Genomic DNA, 17,853 nt, shown 5'->3' on the forward strand with positions numbered 1-17,853 from the left:
AATGATGTTGATGATGATGCTTACATTTCACAAAAGCATGTTATTTCAATATAAGTGTCAGTGTAGTCATAAGTATATTTATTTTTGATAGAAAGTATGCTAAAATATTACAGCATTAGTTCAAAGATTTAAATGTTCAAATTTCTCACCATCAGCTTCTATTCATTTTGTGGAAGGATGGTAAACTAACACATATACATTTCTCATGACAGTGTGAGAAAAAGTAATTTAATGTGATATCTTAATTTCTTAAGCATTCATAGTATTCTAACATACAGTATACGTGCTGTCCCTCCTTCTTCTGATCACCATCACCAAATAAAAGTCTATTAAAATCAGATCAGAGAATGGAAAGGAGTCTGTTTTTACTGCTACATGCTTTCCTATGTAAATACATATTCTGATGATCTATCAAAATGAGACAGAAATATGATTCTGCTCCATCTTACAGGGAATAAGTATATCTGAAGATTCTGGTTTTAGAGGACCTCTGTTTGCAGGGTTTTTTTTTGTGTGATTACTGTCAAATTTCAAACATAATACCATTGTATTCATTTTCCATAAAGTGTCCCAAACTTATTATGTATGTGATTTTGAAATAATTCCACATTGTAGGTGGCTCAGTTTCTAATTCAAATTCTCAATATATTTCGGATCAATTAAAAATCTAAAAAGCATTTATTATATGCAAAGCAATAAGCTAAGCTGAATACATAAATACAACTAATCCCTTACTAACCTCTGCTATTTTTTTTTTAGAATACCCACTTATTTCTCTCAGCTACATTTCTACCAATTGGAATTTCTCCTATGTATTGGCTTATCATATAACAGAATAAATAATATATCTATCTACATTTGTAAGTATCTTATCAACATTCTAATTGCATTTACTTTATTGAAACCTTCACATTTTTAATTTCATATCATAGAATGGTGTTCAATAAACTTTTTCAAAAGGAAGTATTTCAAACCAAAGTCTGAATTTATTCAAACCCTAATTGAATGGAATAGCACAAAGAGGACTGTAAAAAAGTAATAAAGGTACAAGTAAATCTGAATCATAACAGCTATCATTGACAGAATGCATTATTCCCACTTACAACTCTTGATGACATTTTACAGGCAACAAGATCAAATGATAGGAACTTGTTGGCAGGTAGAGAGCTGTGGACTTGCTTATTTCAACTGTCTCCAGTAATTTCTTTGTACATAGTCTTATGTAGTCAACTTCATATCATGTGGAGCAAAATCCAATAGAATGGTATTGGTTATTATTAGTTATTAGTATACTCTGGCTCAAGCACAGATCACTATGCTGATTTAAAAAAAAAAAAAAAACTTTAACCTTTGACTTAACTCTACCACCTATTTTTAACATAATTCTGGAATTAAATGGCTAATATGGCACAACTTTGTTCATCTATTTCCAGTTCCACACACATGATTTCAAGCATTTCAAATGGACCATTTATATCATTAAACCATTTACTTCATCTCTGGGATCTGCTAACAAGCAAATTAGGAGAGATTCAATGTTACAAAGAAAACTGAAAATTAAAGTGTGTCTTCCTTGGAAAATAATGCAATTACCACAATATTTTCTATCCTGTTGAAGTATATATACTTTTCTATCATACCTTTGGCTGCCAGGCTTCTCTAAATCTATACTAGATGCCTAATAATCCACTCATATCTTTACTTAGTTTTACCACTCCCACTGTATTAAAACCATTCTCCCAAAGTTCACCAACAATTTCCTAATTGCTTTTTATCAGTCATAACCCTTAACTTCTCCCTTGGGTCTATTATTCTACACTATACTTGTTTTTCTCTTATCCCTCTGCTCACTTTGTCTTTGTTATCTGCACCTTCTTCCTGCAACCTTAAAAGAGAAATATTGCCCAAATTTCTATCCTTGACTTTCTTTTATTCTGCCTATATTATTCTCCCTTAGCAACTTCATCCATTCACCTGGTTTCAACTATCTTCTGTGTGAATGATTTTCCAATCTTGGTCTGTTGTCCTGATCTCTTATCTCTAATACAGCAACTCCCAATTTTTCACATACAAATAACCCCTACATAATAATACAGTAGTTTTGCAGTTATTCACTGACTGAAAATACACACAATGACAAAAAGCTACTACAAATTCTGTAATACTTTTAACTATTATTATTAATCACATCTACATAATATTTTATATATTTTAAAATGCATAGATACTATTACTTAATAGACATAGTACATTTATCTACATTCTAGACAAATGTATCTTCTCCATAAACTTGATGTTATATTTCCTGCCTTTGTGCATTATATAAACCATCATCTATATTCTATGCCTGTCACATATCTCTTTTCATACGTACAGATATAAATAACCCCATCCTTATCTTCATTTAAGACTAAGATCAAATGCTGCCTCCTTCATGAAGCCTTCTATGACCGCAAATATTAGTAATTAGTAGTCTATTACTTTTTATTTCTTTATCTCTATACATGCTGCATACTTCCAATGAAATATACATTATGAGAGTAGAAAATGTTTTATTTTTGTCTTCATATCATCAATACCTAGGTGTCTTGTACATTACAAGCATTTAAATTCAACTGGTGTAAAGGGCTGAAACTAAGAAAAGGTGTACTTGAATCAGACAATCAATCACTTAAGGCTAATTACCTATTCAATATGAGACAATGACTCTATTAGCATATGTTTGGAAAAATGGCTCTTCTCACCACTGGTGCTGGCTCAATGTTTGATGTTAAAATAATCCTAGGCAAGGATTAGAGGGTGGGGTGAGAGAGATGAGAACTTACTTTGCAGCAGGATGAGGAAGAGAGAAGTTGGTGGCAAGCCTCGTGGCAGTTTGTCTCCTTCACTTCTCCCCCTAAAGACCAAGGACTTTAATTTATCCTGACTCTGGATGATCCTGAGGCCTCCAGGAAGCTAGCTTGGACTTAACAAACTAGTAGGTATTAAGCCCCTTACTATGTCTAGGACATGGAGCTAGAGAAGAGAAAAAATGAAATAGTACCTGTGCTCACAGAGCATGTAAAAAGCCCTTTTTGACATGATTTGAATGTGAATTTGTGGATGCCCTGCAATAACTAAGCTAACTCCAACAGGTCTACAATCCACATTCATAAGCATTATTCTAATCCTACCTTTCCAACTGTGTATCTATCCCATGCTATCCCACTGATAACTTCAAAATTAATATACAAAACTTTATAATCTTGTTCCGTAATCAGCTTCTCGTCTTAACATCCTTATTTCTGTTAATAGTACTACCATCCTCTGAGATTCACCTTTGGCCTTTGATCACTCACATCCACTCTATAATCACTAAGTCTTGTAGAGTCTACATTTGAAATCTCTCTTCTCTCTGTCTTCTTTTCTCTTCCCACAGTTATTGCCCTTGTGCAGGCCTCCATTCTCTCTCAGTTTGGCTATTGCAAAAGTATCTATGCCATGGCTCCCCCTGTTCAGTTAGTTCCTCCTCTCCTTTGATTCATTCAATGATCAAATCAATTTCCCTAACCTACACCTCTACTCATGGAATTAAATCTTTTCCCTGCTTGAAAAGATAGATTGTTTCATTTGTGAATTAATTAAATGATGCCTTTCCCATTTCCTATTAATTAAAGTCAAAATTCTTTAGTTTGCCACATAAAGCATTCTAGAAAGTCTCTAGAACAAGATACAGTGGAAAGAAACTTGGCTCTGTAATCAGAATATATGGGTTAAACATCTGCTTGTGATGTCTTCTCCCAACTCTCAATTTTCTCATAAAATAAAAAGGTAAGATCTCATTCATCTTTAGTTCTATACTATCCTAATATGTATCCTTCTTAGCTGTTACTCATTAAAATGAAAAACTATTTCATAATAAAATTGATATTACCAATTTTTCATAATTTAACAATTGATACTGACACTTCATTTTATCTGGTTGTTTAATCATTTCAGTGTTTCCTTAGCATAAAACACAAAACTGACAATAAACAATTCTAATTTTTCAAATTTCAATTAATTCTTAATGTTCTTGGCCCTCAAAAGCCCTCTTTTAAACTTCCAATACATAATTGCAACCCCATAGATCTTTGTCCTCAAGATTTTTGTCCCAATTCTACTTGTTTGGTAGGAATGTGAAATTCAAGAATCTGTATAAACAATTACTTGAACACAAAATTTGTGGTTCCAAATTTTCTTAAGTCCTGAGATAAAAACACAGAAAATTTACAAATAATTTGGGCTTTTCATTCTTAGCTCTTAGCTCTCTGTATACATTTCAAGTAAATGAGAATAAGGAGAAAAGAGAGTCAGAATAAAAAGAGAACCAAAAGTCTAGATGAAGAAATCCCACTTACTTTTCCAAAGTGTCATAGTAATAGTATATTTGGAGTAATTTGAAAATTTATGAAATCCAAGACTGTTAGTTATTAATATTCATGTATATGTTTTATGTTTTATAAGGTAAAAGTCATACAAGGTATAACAAAAAAATTATGTATTAAATCAATGATATCAAACTCAAATAAAAACAGCAGTATATTGGCTTAGAAAACTACAAATTAGGGGCAGCTAGGTGGTACAGTGGATAGAGCACCAGCCCTGAAGTCAGGAGCACCTGAGTTCAAATCTGTCCTCAGGCACTTAATACTTCCTAGCTGTGTGACTCTGGGCAAGTCACTTAACTTCAACTGCCTCACTCAGCCAAAAAAAAAAAAGAAAAAAAGAAAACTACAAATTAACATTATCTATATTGTATTGCATTTTTATTTATTTTGTTAAACATATTCCAATTATATTTTAATCTGGTTCAGGCTGCACTTAGAAGTTTTGTGGATCACTGGAAATTTGACATCTCTATTTTAGATAATACAGTTACAGTAACACCAGAAAAACTCTCTCCTGAAACAGTTTCTCCTTTCCTGTTTTCATCTTCAAAGACATATTTACTTACGGACATAGATAACTTATAAAATTTGGTCCTAAATAATTGTCTTTTGAGTGAAACAGACATTAAGTGGCAGAGAATATCAAAGGATGAACTCATATTGGCTTTTGTTTATCCAGTCAATTTTCTTCATTAAAGAAACTTCCCTCTCTGACTCACTACTCTGTATACAGTATTAATAGAGGTGCTGGAATATAATGGAAAGAATGATAGATCTGGAGTCAGAAGACTTCAGTTTCAATCCTGTTTCCATTTCTTAAGAATTGGTATAACTTAAGAAAAGTCACTTAATAGGGCCTCAGTTTTATCATCTGGAAGATGAGGGAACTGAACTACATTATCTCTAAGATCTTTTCCAGTTCTTGATGAAGAACAAAGTGATTCTTCATCACTGCTATATCAAAAAAGCACTTATAGTGATTTCAAAATTCATTTTTATTAAAATAAATACCAACTCAAACAAAATTACGTTCTTCTGGTTATTTTCTTTTCTCAGGAAAAGACATACTTTATTATATATAGGACTAGCCTACAAAACCAAAACAAAGCAGAAGGTACTATGAATCCAACAAATCTATAAAAGAATATAGTTTTTAAGATTACTATAATTTGTTTCTAGAGATTATCACAATTGCTTCCTTTGCTTTCTCTATGCTGACGAAGAAAGAAATGTACATTGAAGCAGCTATAGTTTCAAAATTTCACTAATTCAGACGTTCTTGCTCTGTTGAATATTCTATACTGAACATTTTAATACAAAAAACTTCTGTTTTACCTGTGCAAGAAAATAAAAAACAAAAAAATCAGGGAAATAATCAGCTAATTCTGCAAATTATATAATATTTGTGAATTTTCAAAATGTCATATACATATAAATATTTGTTATATTTCATGTCTGATTTTTTAAAATATATTTTACTATACATGTATTATATACTTCACTGGAGAAGCAGAATTGTCATACTGGTAGAGAATTGACACTGAAGCCAAAGAAACCTTGAATCAATATATTCTCTTAAAATCTACTGGCTATGTGACCCTGGATAGGTGACTTAATTCTCAGAGTCCTAGACCAGGGCTGTCAAAATGTTGGAATCTGATTAAAATGTAATTGGGAACTGTTTAACAAAATAATTAAAAATCCATTACAATGTAAATTAAAATATTAACATCTGATTCCACTGGTATCTGTTTCTATTTGAGTTTACCACCACAGCTCTAGGCAATTCTTTTAAGACTTTAACTTGCAAAGAAGATACCATCTTACATTAGCAAAAAGTTTCTTTACCTGGGAGTTTTTAGGTCCAGTTTCTATCCCTCTATGTTTTAATCAAAGTATATAATTAAGCATGTGTTTAGATAGATTAACATTTATTGATAATATAACCATATTTTACACACACATACAATTACTAATAAATCCACTTTTAAAAAGCATAAAACATCAGAAAATAATAAGAATTATTTTCATTTCAAGTAGCTTCAAGAACAGATCTAATCTCACAGGATTATGATAAAATTATGATTAAAAAATAAAAGTCCAATAAAATCTGAGTCACTCAAAATCCCTCATTGGTTTCCTATTGAACTAAGTTAAAACATTTTAACCTAATAATCCAAGTCTTCCTTTTTTTTTAAAGAAATCTTTTCCCCCAAGACATATATTGTTTAAGCATTTCTACCTTACATCATTTTCAGTTTCATAAAATATTTTAAAATGTATTCAGGTTTTCTAAAGGGGGGAAATGGGAGGGGTAGTGAAATATAATTTAATTAATATGGATTACTCCCTGTCCCCCTACCACATCTCAAGCTCTCGAAACTCTTATACATCTTTGATCATATTATTTCCTGATAATCTATAATGCTTTCATTAAAACTCCATCTCAGTAAAATTCTATTTGTTCTTTAAGGCCAATCAAATGCAAATTCCTTCATGAAAGAATTGGTCCTCCTTCCCCCTTCACAAATTATCTTTCTCCTTCCTGGTGTTCATATAGAGCTTGATGTGAATCTTTCCATACACTTATTTAACAGCTTTTTTCAAAGGTGTTTCATCTCCCCAACTAAGTTGCGGATATCAGGGATGGAAGAGACTGTTTTATTTAATATTTTCATCTTCCCCAGAATTTGTCACAATATCCTGCACAGAGCAGATACTTAATAAATGCTGACTATGTCTAAAGATCAAACAACTGAGCATCACATGAATTTAGGGATATAGGGAAAATTAAATAATCATTTGTAAGAAGTCTTAGTTCCAATACTATCTATACTTGCAAATTAATGCAACTTCTAAGTTATTACTGGAATCTCTCATCTCTAACTAGGTTTCCTTTTAAAAAGCACAATGAGCTAAGGAGTTGCCAACTGAATGAACTGAATCAGACAAGTCACAAGTGAAGAGTCATGGAGCAAAATAAGTAACTTGATGTACCTAAGATACAGTGAACATAAAACAATTACTATCATCCTACAGAAAGTAGTAACACAACCACCCAATGAGAAAATCTTATCCTGAGTTACTTATGCTAAAAGAAATGTCAAAGAAATAAGTGACAAATAACATGCAATTTTGAAAACATAAGTGAAGGAATTTATTGGAATGATAGAATAAGTATTCGGAAGTAAGAATAACCTTATTTCAGGTAGTACAATCCTATCAAAATATGACAATAAAAGTTTGACAACAGCCTAGATAGGCAAGGACTTTTTTTTTTTTTCATACTTGAAAGAAAACTGGGTTTGGAGGCAAGTGAAAACTAGGTTGGAATCCAGCCTGGCACTCACTAGCTCTTGATTATAGGCAAGTCACTCTCTGAATTATTTCCTCAACAATTAAATGTGGATGACAATAAACACAAGGGATTACACTAAAGATCCAGTAAGATAATGTGTAAAGAAACTTCATACTACAAAGTGTGATGTCGATTACTCTATAAAATAGTTATATTCATTTTTAATTTAATTAAACTAATCTGATTATATGCTAAGGCCCCTTCTATTTAATTTGTATATAGAGAAGAGAATTTTTTTAAGTAGAAGAGGCCTCAGCATATAATTTGTATGGTTAACTTCTGAAAACTTTCTCCAATTAATAAATCAGTCGAAAGACCTTTTCCCCAAGACTTTTTCACATTATTTTAGGAATTCTGAATGCCCATCTCAATTTTGCATATTTTTTTTCAGAAATGGATTTTGGTCCTTCAAAAGGGGAGGGCATGGAAATAAAAGTATTTTTAAACCTCTTTAGGGTGCAGTTAGGTAAGAAAAATACGTGGAAATTGTCAGATGCTTCTCCACATATCCACCCACTAGATACCATCAAAGCCTGCGTGGGGGAGTCTCCCCGATCTTGCCTGACAGCCTCCCTAACTTTCTTTGAGGTCTGGAGCTAGTTAGTGATCACACTGGCCCGTCATGGTATTTTCAGTTAACAAAGCAGTTACTCAACCAGGAGGGGGAAGGGAAAAGGGGGAAGCTACAAAGGAGGAGCAGCTGCTGCCGGCGCGGCAGCCGCTACACCCGTGATGTCAGGGCAGGATGAGCCCCGGGCCGCCACCGCCACCTCCTCGGCTCCTCCGTGACGTTCGGCCAGGGGGTATCCCCAAACTATCAGGAAGAGGCGGCGGCAGCCCGGATAGCTGCTGCTACTGGGGCAGCTTCTGCAGCGGCGGCTCCGCCCCTTCGAGCCGCAGCCGGGCACCTCGGGCCATCCCGGAGCCCCGCCTCCGCCCCACCTCCTCCCGCGGGGCCTCACAATAGATTCCCACTCACTCCCATCGACCATCGACGTGTGTGTGTGTGTACACGTACAAATGTGTGTGTGTGTGTGTGTGTGTGTGTGTGTACATGTACAAATATCCGGGCGCCCATAAGTTCAGGTCACTGGACAAGATTGACAAAAATGGCGAATGTCGCCGGGCGCGTACGCCTTTCCCCACCCCCCCTCCACAGACACACACCTCCGGGAAGCTCCCGAGGTCCTCAGGGCCGGGGTCAGGGCGCCCCCTCCCTGTGGGTTCTCATCAGGAGTGAACGGGCCTAGGCGGGAAGGGGAAGGGCAGGGAGCGGAGCCGAGGCCCACGAGTCTAAAAATAACTGCCCACTGCTATATTTGGTTCGGCCGGATCACAGCCCGGCCCGCGCCTGAATGGAGCAAGTGAGGAGGGAGTTGGGGGGGAGGGGGGTGACGGAGGGGAACCTACTCCGCTATCTCCGGCGCGCGGCGGCGGCAGGGCCCCGGCCAACTGCTAAATTTAGAAACCTCGCCTGCGTCAATCACGCGCCTCCCGTGCGTCAGCGCCTAGCTGCTCTCTGTCCGACTCCCTTTGAATAGATACAATGTAGCAGCGCCCTCCACCAGTCCCCGGATTGGTAGCAGCGAGAAAGAGGGCGGTGTTCCACGGTACTGGGCTACCTTCCGAGCTTTCTCCCACACTAAACTCCCCGGCTGCCCTCCAGTTTGAGAAAAGAAAGAAGAGGGCGAGAAGGTTGGAATATATACATATATATGTATGTATGTATTTCCAGATTCCTGTCCCCTCCCGAATCTTGTCTCAAGGAGTCCTGAAATGAAATATGCTGTCTCCATTTCTCAGGCTAAAATGGTGACATATTAAAGAGATGTAATTTCAACTCCCATTCAAGCAGGGAACCACGGGGATGGTCACCGATTGTGCGGACTTACCTAGACAACCACGATCCACAGCATTTGGTCCAAAAGATTGTTTGAATACTTAACAGTCGGAGTCCAATCTCGGGACACTTGGTGTATTTTTCTCATCGAGAAATTCATTCTCAAAACAATTTCCAGGGGATAGTGATGGAGGAGGCAAGAGTCTCACTTTCACTGGGTCAATAGCTATTTGTACATAATTCCATAACACAGTGGGACTATATATCCATACCAAATTCTCAAACGAATAATTGGTACAAATCTTATCACAATGTTCTAATTTGGGGACAAACAGAAGAAATTCATTTCCAATATGCAAAAAACAAGTGTTAGCTATGTATTCCGTTTTTGAAGTGGTCTGGGTGTGTGTGTGTGTGTGTGTGTGTGTGTGTGTGTGTGTGTGAAACAAGATACCAGTTCAGTTAAATCATACGTGTTCTGTGCTTGTGTTTTCAATGATTTTAATGTTAACAGCTAGACAAGAAATAACGTACCGTAATGAAATAAAACCTCACCCTGACAGTAACCCTCACACTGTGCAAAATACGCACCAGAGTCTGGAGAAAGGATTAACGCTTTTTGCTGAGGGCTGGATAGTAAATAATACAATAAGATAGTAAATAAACAACTTCCAAAGAAGTCATTAAATGAGGACGAAGCTTCACAATAAAAGGGCCATTTAACTATAGTGACCAGCCCCTGTGCATCATCCACTGCTAGGTAGGATCACTCAGTGAAATTGGATGGCAAATCCTTCACTTTATGAAGCACTGTTCCCCTTTTCACCAGGTTTCCTGGACACTCTGGGCAGTCCTGGAGTCGTGTCAACACGTCTTCTCTACCTTTATTCCGCCCCAGCCCAAGCAACCTGCGCTGACAGTCTCTGCCTAGAAGCAAAGACGAGCGATCTTCTGACAGTCCAAGAAGCGAACGTGTTCTGCAGAGGTTGGCAGCTACCAACTAGGATCTCTCAGAGTGACAAGCAGCTGTGCTAGGCTTCCATTGTAAAACAGCGAGTGACTGGAATACGCGCGTGAGCGCTCTCTCTCTCTCTCTCTCTCTCTCTCTCTCTCTCTCTCTCTCTCTCTCTCTCTCTCTCTCTCTCTCTCTCTCTCTCTCTGTCTCTCTCTGTCTCTTACACACACACACACACACACACACACACACACTCCCTTACTCACACACGCGGAACCGGCCGGGGTGAGGGGAGGGGAGGAGGAGGGTGACGTGAGCGTCCCATGGCGTCACCATTGACGTCTCGCATTCCAGGAGCTCTATGGAGAGGCCGCTAGGGCTCCTGTGGCATAAATGACGTTCGGAGAGAGCAAGCGAGCGCGCAGCCGGGAGAGCAGAGTCTCCTGCCTCCCCCCAGCTTGCAGCACCTCTCCCTCTCCTCACACAAACGCACACACGCTGACACATACACACTCTCATCCCCAAATACACACATCCAGAAGCGCACACTGCATACACACTCCACACGCTCACACACTGCATACACACTCCACACGCTCACACACCTCTCCGACAGAGCTTTTCGGTGCACAGCCGCGCCGGCGAACCCCGCCTCCGGCTCACATTGTCACCCTGACAGGAGCAGCGGAAACTGCAGCGGGAATAACAGAGGCTACGGCAGCGGCAGCAGCGGCGCGGCTGCATTTTTCCCTGGGTTTATTCCTTATTCCCTGGCTCAGGAGCAGCAGGAGCCAGGGCGCCCGCTGAGCTCCTCCTCCGTGCTTTCCCATGAGTTGGGATCGCAGCATCTCCTGCGAGTCCGCAGTCTCCGGGAGTTCCTCAGTTTGTACAAGTCAGCCCTTCCGGGACCTCGGCTACTACTCCCCCATGAAGATTTCGGGGCAGTCCTCTATAAACTCGATATAAAGACGGAACCGCCACAGCAGTCAAGTACGTATGAGATTCGCAGAGCTATTTAGGGGAGTTGCTAAAAGTTGCTCGGAGGGCTCTCTGGTAGCTACTGATTTTGACAACTTTTTGTGGTTTTCTCCTTTTCGCTCCCCGCAAGTGAGTCGTTTTGTAAGGAGTCCCGAGAGCTCTAATCTGAAACTTTTACCCCCTAGGAGTCCCGCTGGGTTATTAGGAGTTCGTGTGATTTCCTCCCCCTTTTGGAGAGGCTTTTTCTTTAACAAAGAGGAGGACCAGGATTTGTGCAATAGCAACTCCTGCGATATTATTCAGGGTATTTTCAGGCTCTGGTTGTTGTCATGGAAATGATGCTCTCGGCGGCGGCGGCGGCGGCGGCGGCGGCGGCGGCCGGGAGTTGCAGCTCCGGTGATGAATGGCAGTAATTTTCCTTCTTTAAGTAGGCTTGAAAATAGGTGATTTTGTTGGTACAAGTTAGTAGTACCTAATGGAAACTACAGGGCAGGTTGATTGAATTTGGACTGAGAGAGGAAAATAACTGGGGGCAGCGACTGCGGGAACTACAGAAGCAGCTCTGAGGAGCACAGTGGTAATTGTTGGAATGTGGCATATTGTAATGAAATGAGACGGGGGCTTCTCTAAGCACGTCTGCCCTGCATCTGCTCTTCTCACATTTACTCTTTCTCTTTTGGAGGTAATAAATTGTAATTACCAACTTTAGTCACCCAGCACGTGTGTGTGGTTTCCTTCTTCTCTCAGTCTTGGTTTGATGTAGAAATTACTTTTCCATTTTAAAAAAAATTGTTAATTGAAATAGCTCATGGCTCTGGAGGAGTAGAACAAAGTCATTTCTTTAAACGGCTGAAGTTCTCTGTAGAAGTTACAGAAACGTAGACAGTACCTCCTAAAAGATGTCTTATGGACGTATTGGAAAAGGTAGTGTTAGGATGTAAATAGTAGGTGTATATTTTTCTTCCAGTTTTCCAGTAATATTTCCAAAGAATGACATTTATTAGTGCTCCAAGTCAATAAGAGGTTGTAAATATCTTGATTATTTGAAATTTTTTTTGCACCTCCTCCCTTACTGAAATATAGCAGCAAATAAATACTTCCCATTAGAGGCAATGAATGCTCATTTATCTCGGCTAATGTGAAACTTTTCATAGAAAGCAAAAAGCTGGAAGAAATAAAATCTGCCTGACTCGGAAATTGAGCTTAAATGTAATTGTTAGCAGTCGTGTGCTAAACTTATTGTGATTTGATGAGATATTAAGAATAAATCTACCCTAACCTCCAATTTTACTATCCTTTATCCCCACCCTCACCTCTATCCCCACTCTTAATCTCAGAAGTACGTTTCCAGAAATTCTCTTTCCTACTTGCCACAAATGGGCTAGGACTCTACTGAGGACCCTAGCCACAAAGCTGCGTTTCATGGTTTCTTCCAAAAGTTGCAAAGGGGAGGGAAACCCGGGGGTGCCACTGGAGTCTGAATATAGGGAAGAAAGCGTCTTTGACAGGAGTAGTTATCCCTTCCTAATTTACAGCCCCCGAGGCTCTGTGCTCCAGGCTCTGGCGGCTGCAATCAGGAGGAGTGTTACGTGTTTAAAGGCGCAGAGAGTGTTTCTAGGTAACCAGAGGCTTTGGGGGCGGAGAAGAGCCCTAGGGCGCTCAGCTTAGAGAGCAAAGCAACCTCGTTCACCAGGGGGGCTAACCCCGAGAACAAGAAAGAAACAAAACCTCGGAGCACAGAGATGAACCTCTCACCTCCCCAGCTGAGACCCTGGTGAAACTCAGTGGTAATGGAATGGCACAGCAACGTTCCAAAAGTGTCTCCCCGGTTAGAAATCATTCGGAGATACGCCCATCAGGTTTCATCAGTTGGTGAACTGGGGGGACGAGAGACTGAGAGCTCATAGCAAAGATAAACATTAATAATAATAAATGTGAGGAGTTCGGTAGAAAATGAGATGCGTTACCACTTACATGTGGAACAGAGCTGAAGGTTTCAGGTCTACCATATGCTAAGAAACCGGAGGGGACCAGAGAGGTGAGAGATGGCTAAGGAATCCCCACTTTCCCAATCACTGATGCTGCGGCCGTAACTTCGCTGGAGTAAGAAGTTTAAATTTGCTGCTAAGTGTTTCTTCTCAGACACAATCCAGTGCCCCGCACTTCTAAATAGGAAATGAAAGTTTTCTGAGTCTCCCTCCAGATTATGTAACTAATGAAATTTTTGCTCCAAGTTCAAAAGCGAAATCTTAAATTCGTCCAGTGGAAGGGGGCGCTGCAAGCCGAAGGTTGTGGCTTGCCAAATCAAGAACCCAGACAGGCGCTGGAAAGTTTCACTGCTGCTTTTTGTGTAGGTATCTCCGAGAAGCCCTTAATAAAAGCTAAATGAGCCAGAAAAAGTTGTCCACTAAAGATACTGACAGTGGAATTAAAGAGGAAAGAGTGGTTGAGGGACAGATGTGTGAGGTAGCATACAAGTAGACTTCAAAAACAGATTCACTGAAAGTCTCGTCAGCAATGTCTAATTAACATTGTCTTTTATTTTTATTTGCCTTACCTCTGGAAAGTTAAACTCTGGTAATAGAACTGAAGATCTATTAGCATTTAGACTAAAAAGCAAAGATTTTTCTAATTCCCTGGAGTAGTCTTGCATTCGTTACGAAAAATGTGCACCAACTCTGCACCTTGTAAATTTGTATTCCTTGACAGAATAGAGGAAAAAAACCTTCATTCTGCATATTTACGTTCATTGATCCACCAGTTCTGTTAGAATCCCGAACATATTTTCATTCCTTTCAAGTATATGTATGTGTATCCCCCAAGTTGATTTTTTTTTTGAAATTTTGAATAATTTTGAGAAGTGTTTCTGGTTGATGAAATTATTCGGGATTTTCAAAGACAGTGTCCTGATGTCAGACATATAAGCAGTATGGACACAGTAAGTTTAGTTGATATTACTTTTTTCCGTGTGTTGCCTTCTCTCCAGAAAGGTATTAGCCTATTCTTTAATGCTGGAAAATGAGGAAATTTCTCTCTTATTACTGTCCCTAGAATAATTATTGATAGTTACATGGCATTTTCATTATTCCCTGTGCCTATCTCTCTCCCCTTTCTTTTCCCTTGCCAAATAACCAATCAACCAGACAAAAATCTAGCCCAACACCACTGCAGCGTCGAAGTCGGAAGATGTCACTCTTAATGTCGATTCCTTAGCGTCTGACTGGTTTCATTGCCCAGCTGAAGACCCAGCTGGTCTCACTGTGAACTTTACTCTCTCCCCTGCGATGCCTAATTCTGACAGAACCCAGTTCGGAAGAGCGCCGCCAGCCCAGCGCCAGCTCTCAGACTGGAACCACTGACGACCACAGCAGCTTCACAGCTACCACCCCGTTGGGCCCAACGCCCCCTCCTCAGCCCCTGTCTGTAGCCTCCTCCGGAGAGACCACCAGCCCCAACATTCAGCGCACAAGATTCCCTCCAGGTAACCCTGCAGCCCAAGACCCTAAATTCCTCTTCCCCTGGTGGATGGGGAAGGGAGATAAAACCAGAATGGGCTGGTTAAATCATTCCTCCTTGGCTTCCAGGCCCGATATCTATGAGAAAGAAGGTTTCACTTAATCAGGATCTCATGGCTTAATCATGTCGATGAAGCTCTGAATGTTCTAGTAATGGGACTTGGGGCTAAGCTATACATTTCTCTGAATCATTTTTTTCCCTGAGAAAATCACAGACAAACCCATAAATTATTATCCTTCTTAGGTTTCCATATATTCGTTTTAGTGTTAAAATGGGGGGGTATCTCTTTGGCATTTAAGGGGTATGGCATCATCCTTTAATATAAATAATTTTATTTCTATAAACCATAGAATTCCCATTTATCTCTACTGAAAGCAACTTTGTTATTATTAAAGGTCATGTAATGGACAGTAGAAGAGTTTCATAAAAGATAGGATAGTCTAATTGAGAACTTTAAAAAAAAAAGAGGGCTCTATTCATCCCTTATATTATTATTTTCTCTTCTTTCAAACATTTAAACAGTGATTGTTAGTCTTTAATTTCAACAATCCTAGCAGCTAAGAAAACAGTTCTTCTGATTCCAAATGACGCCAAGCAATCATCTCTTCTCTACATTTTGGAAGTAAAGATGGATAATAAATCAGTGAGATTTGGAAATATGGGTAAGATAAGGTTGTCAAAGGAAAAAGCAAATAACTTTTTTTAAGTCCTTCATTCTTTTTATATAACTCTGATCATATCACTTGACCTTCCTTTTTCAAAGAAAAGTTACTACAAGCTGCTGCATCCATATAACCATAAAACAAAGAGATGGGCTATTTAGACTTATAGTTAAGTAAAATATTGTGACTCAAAGTTACATCAAAGGGAAGTCTCAAATTGCTACCTATCTTAAGTACACTAAGAACACTTTGTGCCAATAACTGCTTCAGCAGTCTTGGTTGAAACTGATAGGGAACTAGATCCTAATTCTGTGACTGCTTAGCTTCTCTTCCCTGCCCTTCATTCCCCACTCACCCCCTCCCCCATTCCTCCACTCTCTCCATAATATTTCACTTAAATGAGGGAGGGGCCTATGTTCTAACTCCTTACCTAAAGGACTGAAGTTGATGGTTGGTTAGGGGGAGGAGGGGATACGGCAAGGGACAGATTGAATAGAGTTGCCTCAAACTTAGTAAAGCTATTGGAAAGGGGAATGGAGGAGGGGAAGTGACTCTAAAGTGGATTGACCTCCTATGTCCTAACTCATAAATATGTCATTGTTCCCTACGAGTACTAAGTCTGATGCTGGACAGTTTCTTATGAGCAAATGGTCTGTGGTTAGGTGAATGAAGTGGCCTCTTCCTTCCCAAAATAAACAAACAAGATACAAATTTACTAGTCTGTTAGTTGCCCAGCCAAGGTCTTGGTTGTCAAATAAGCCACTTCAGTTAATTCTCAGTAGAGTATTCTAGCAAAAAGCTTCTGGGTTTTAACCAGTAACACCTGGCGGAAGGCTCAGGCATTAACTGTGTCAAGCGTGGGGCTTGACTTCGGAGGACACCGCCTGCCTAGAATGCCCTTTGACAAAGCACAGCCAATGTGGGATTTTTTTTTTGGGGGGGGGGGGGGAGGGGGAGGCGGACGGACGTAGGGGAAGGTTGGGTTTTGTCTGCTAAAGGCAACAAGCCTCGGATTCGCCGAGTATCTGGAAAAGAGGAGGGAAGAAAACCTATTCACAAATTAGGGAGGGAGGGACAGCAATCGATCTTGCTAATTAATTACTTTAGGGAGAATTCACACGTTTCTGAGGGCTTTTTGCTTCTTCTTTGCAGATATGCCCTGCGTGCAAGCTCAATATAGTCCTTCGCCTCCTGGTTCTAGTTATGCTGCGCAGACATACGCTTATGGCTCGGAATACACCTCGGAGATCATGAACCCCGACTACACCAAACTGAATATGGACTTAAGCAGTACTGAAATCACAGCCACAGCCACCACCTCCCTGCCCAGCTTCAGTACCTTCATGGAGGGTTATTCCGGGAGTTATGAGTGTAAGCCCTCTTGTCTGTACCAAATGCAGCCGTCGGGTCCCCGGCCCCAGATCAAGATGGAAGATTCCCGGGGGCACAGTTATCACCACCATTCGTCCATTCCGCCGCCTTCCTCCTCCTCAGAAGAGGAAGTGATGCCCAGTACCTCTATGTACTTTAAACCGTCTCCCCCTTCCACCCCAACCACGCCCAGCTTCCCCACGCCGCAAACGTCCATGTGGGACGAGACACATCAGCTGCAGGCCACCCAGACTTGCCTCGCAACAAGTCACCTGATAAATGCCCCAATGAAAACTCGCTTCCCTCTGATCCACTTCAAGCCCTCGCCACCTCATCCTCCGACTCCCAGCCCAGTGGGAGGCCACCACCTCTGTTATGATCTCCTCTTAGGAGCCGCGGACCGGGCTGCTGCTAGTGGCCAGCCAGCCCCCATGGAGGGCCACCCTTATGGGCTGCCAATAGCCAAGAGGCCTGCCCCCTTGGCTTTCCCCCAGCTGAGTCTGACACCTACTGCTGCTGCTGCCTCAGCCGGGTCCAGCCTGCTAGGAGAGAGTCCCAGCCTTCCTTCACCTCCCAGTAGGAGCTCCTCCTCCGGTGAGGGCACTTGTGCTGTGTGTGGGGACAACGCAGCGTGCCAGCACTACGGTGTGCGCACCTGCGAGGGCTGCAAGGGTTTCTTCAAGGTGAGTATCTTTATTCCCTTTTCTTCTTTCTCTCAGTCTCCCTGTTAGGCTCCTTCCATCCTACAGTTCAATCCAAGTCCA

The 17,853-nt window shown here is 40.3% G+C and overlaps 1 protein-coding gene across 3 annotated transcripts in view; it reads left to right on the plus strand.

The window, feature by feature from the left end:
- Positions 1-10,921: 10,921 nt before the first annotated feature.
- Positions 10,922-17,853, plus strand: part of NR4A3 (nuclear receptor subfamily 4 group A member 3) — a 36,156-nt gene continuing 29,224 nt past the window's right edge. Inside the window, exons 1-3 of one of the 3 annotated variants that reach the window (XM_051966762.1) lie at positions 10,922-11,552; positions 14,684-15,021; positions 16,871-17,772. In XM_051966762.1, the coding sequence (XP_051822722.1) occupies positions 16,873-17,772 (900 nt within the window). In that variant the 5' untranslated portion in view covers positions 10,922-11,552; positions 14,684-15,021; positions 16,871-16,872. The remainder of the gene's footprint in view (positions 11,553-14,683; positions 15,022-16,870; positions 17,773-17,853) is intronic. The other 2 variants (XM_051966759.1, XM_051966754.1) reach the window with 2 other exon arrangements.

The sequence above is a fragment of the Antechinus flavipes genome, chromosome 1, assembly GCF_016432865.1.
Source record: "Antechinus flavipes isolate AdamAnt ecotype Samford, QLD, Australia chromosome 1, AdamAnt_v2, whole genome shotgun sequence".
Classification (NCBI taxonomy): Eukaryota; Metazoa; Chordata; class Mammalia; order Dasyuromorphia; family Dasyuridae; genus Antechinus; species Antechinus flavipes.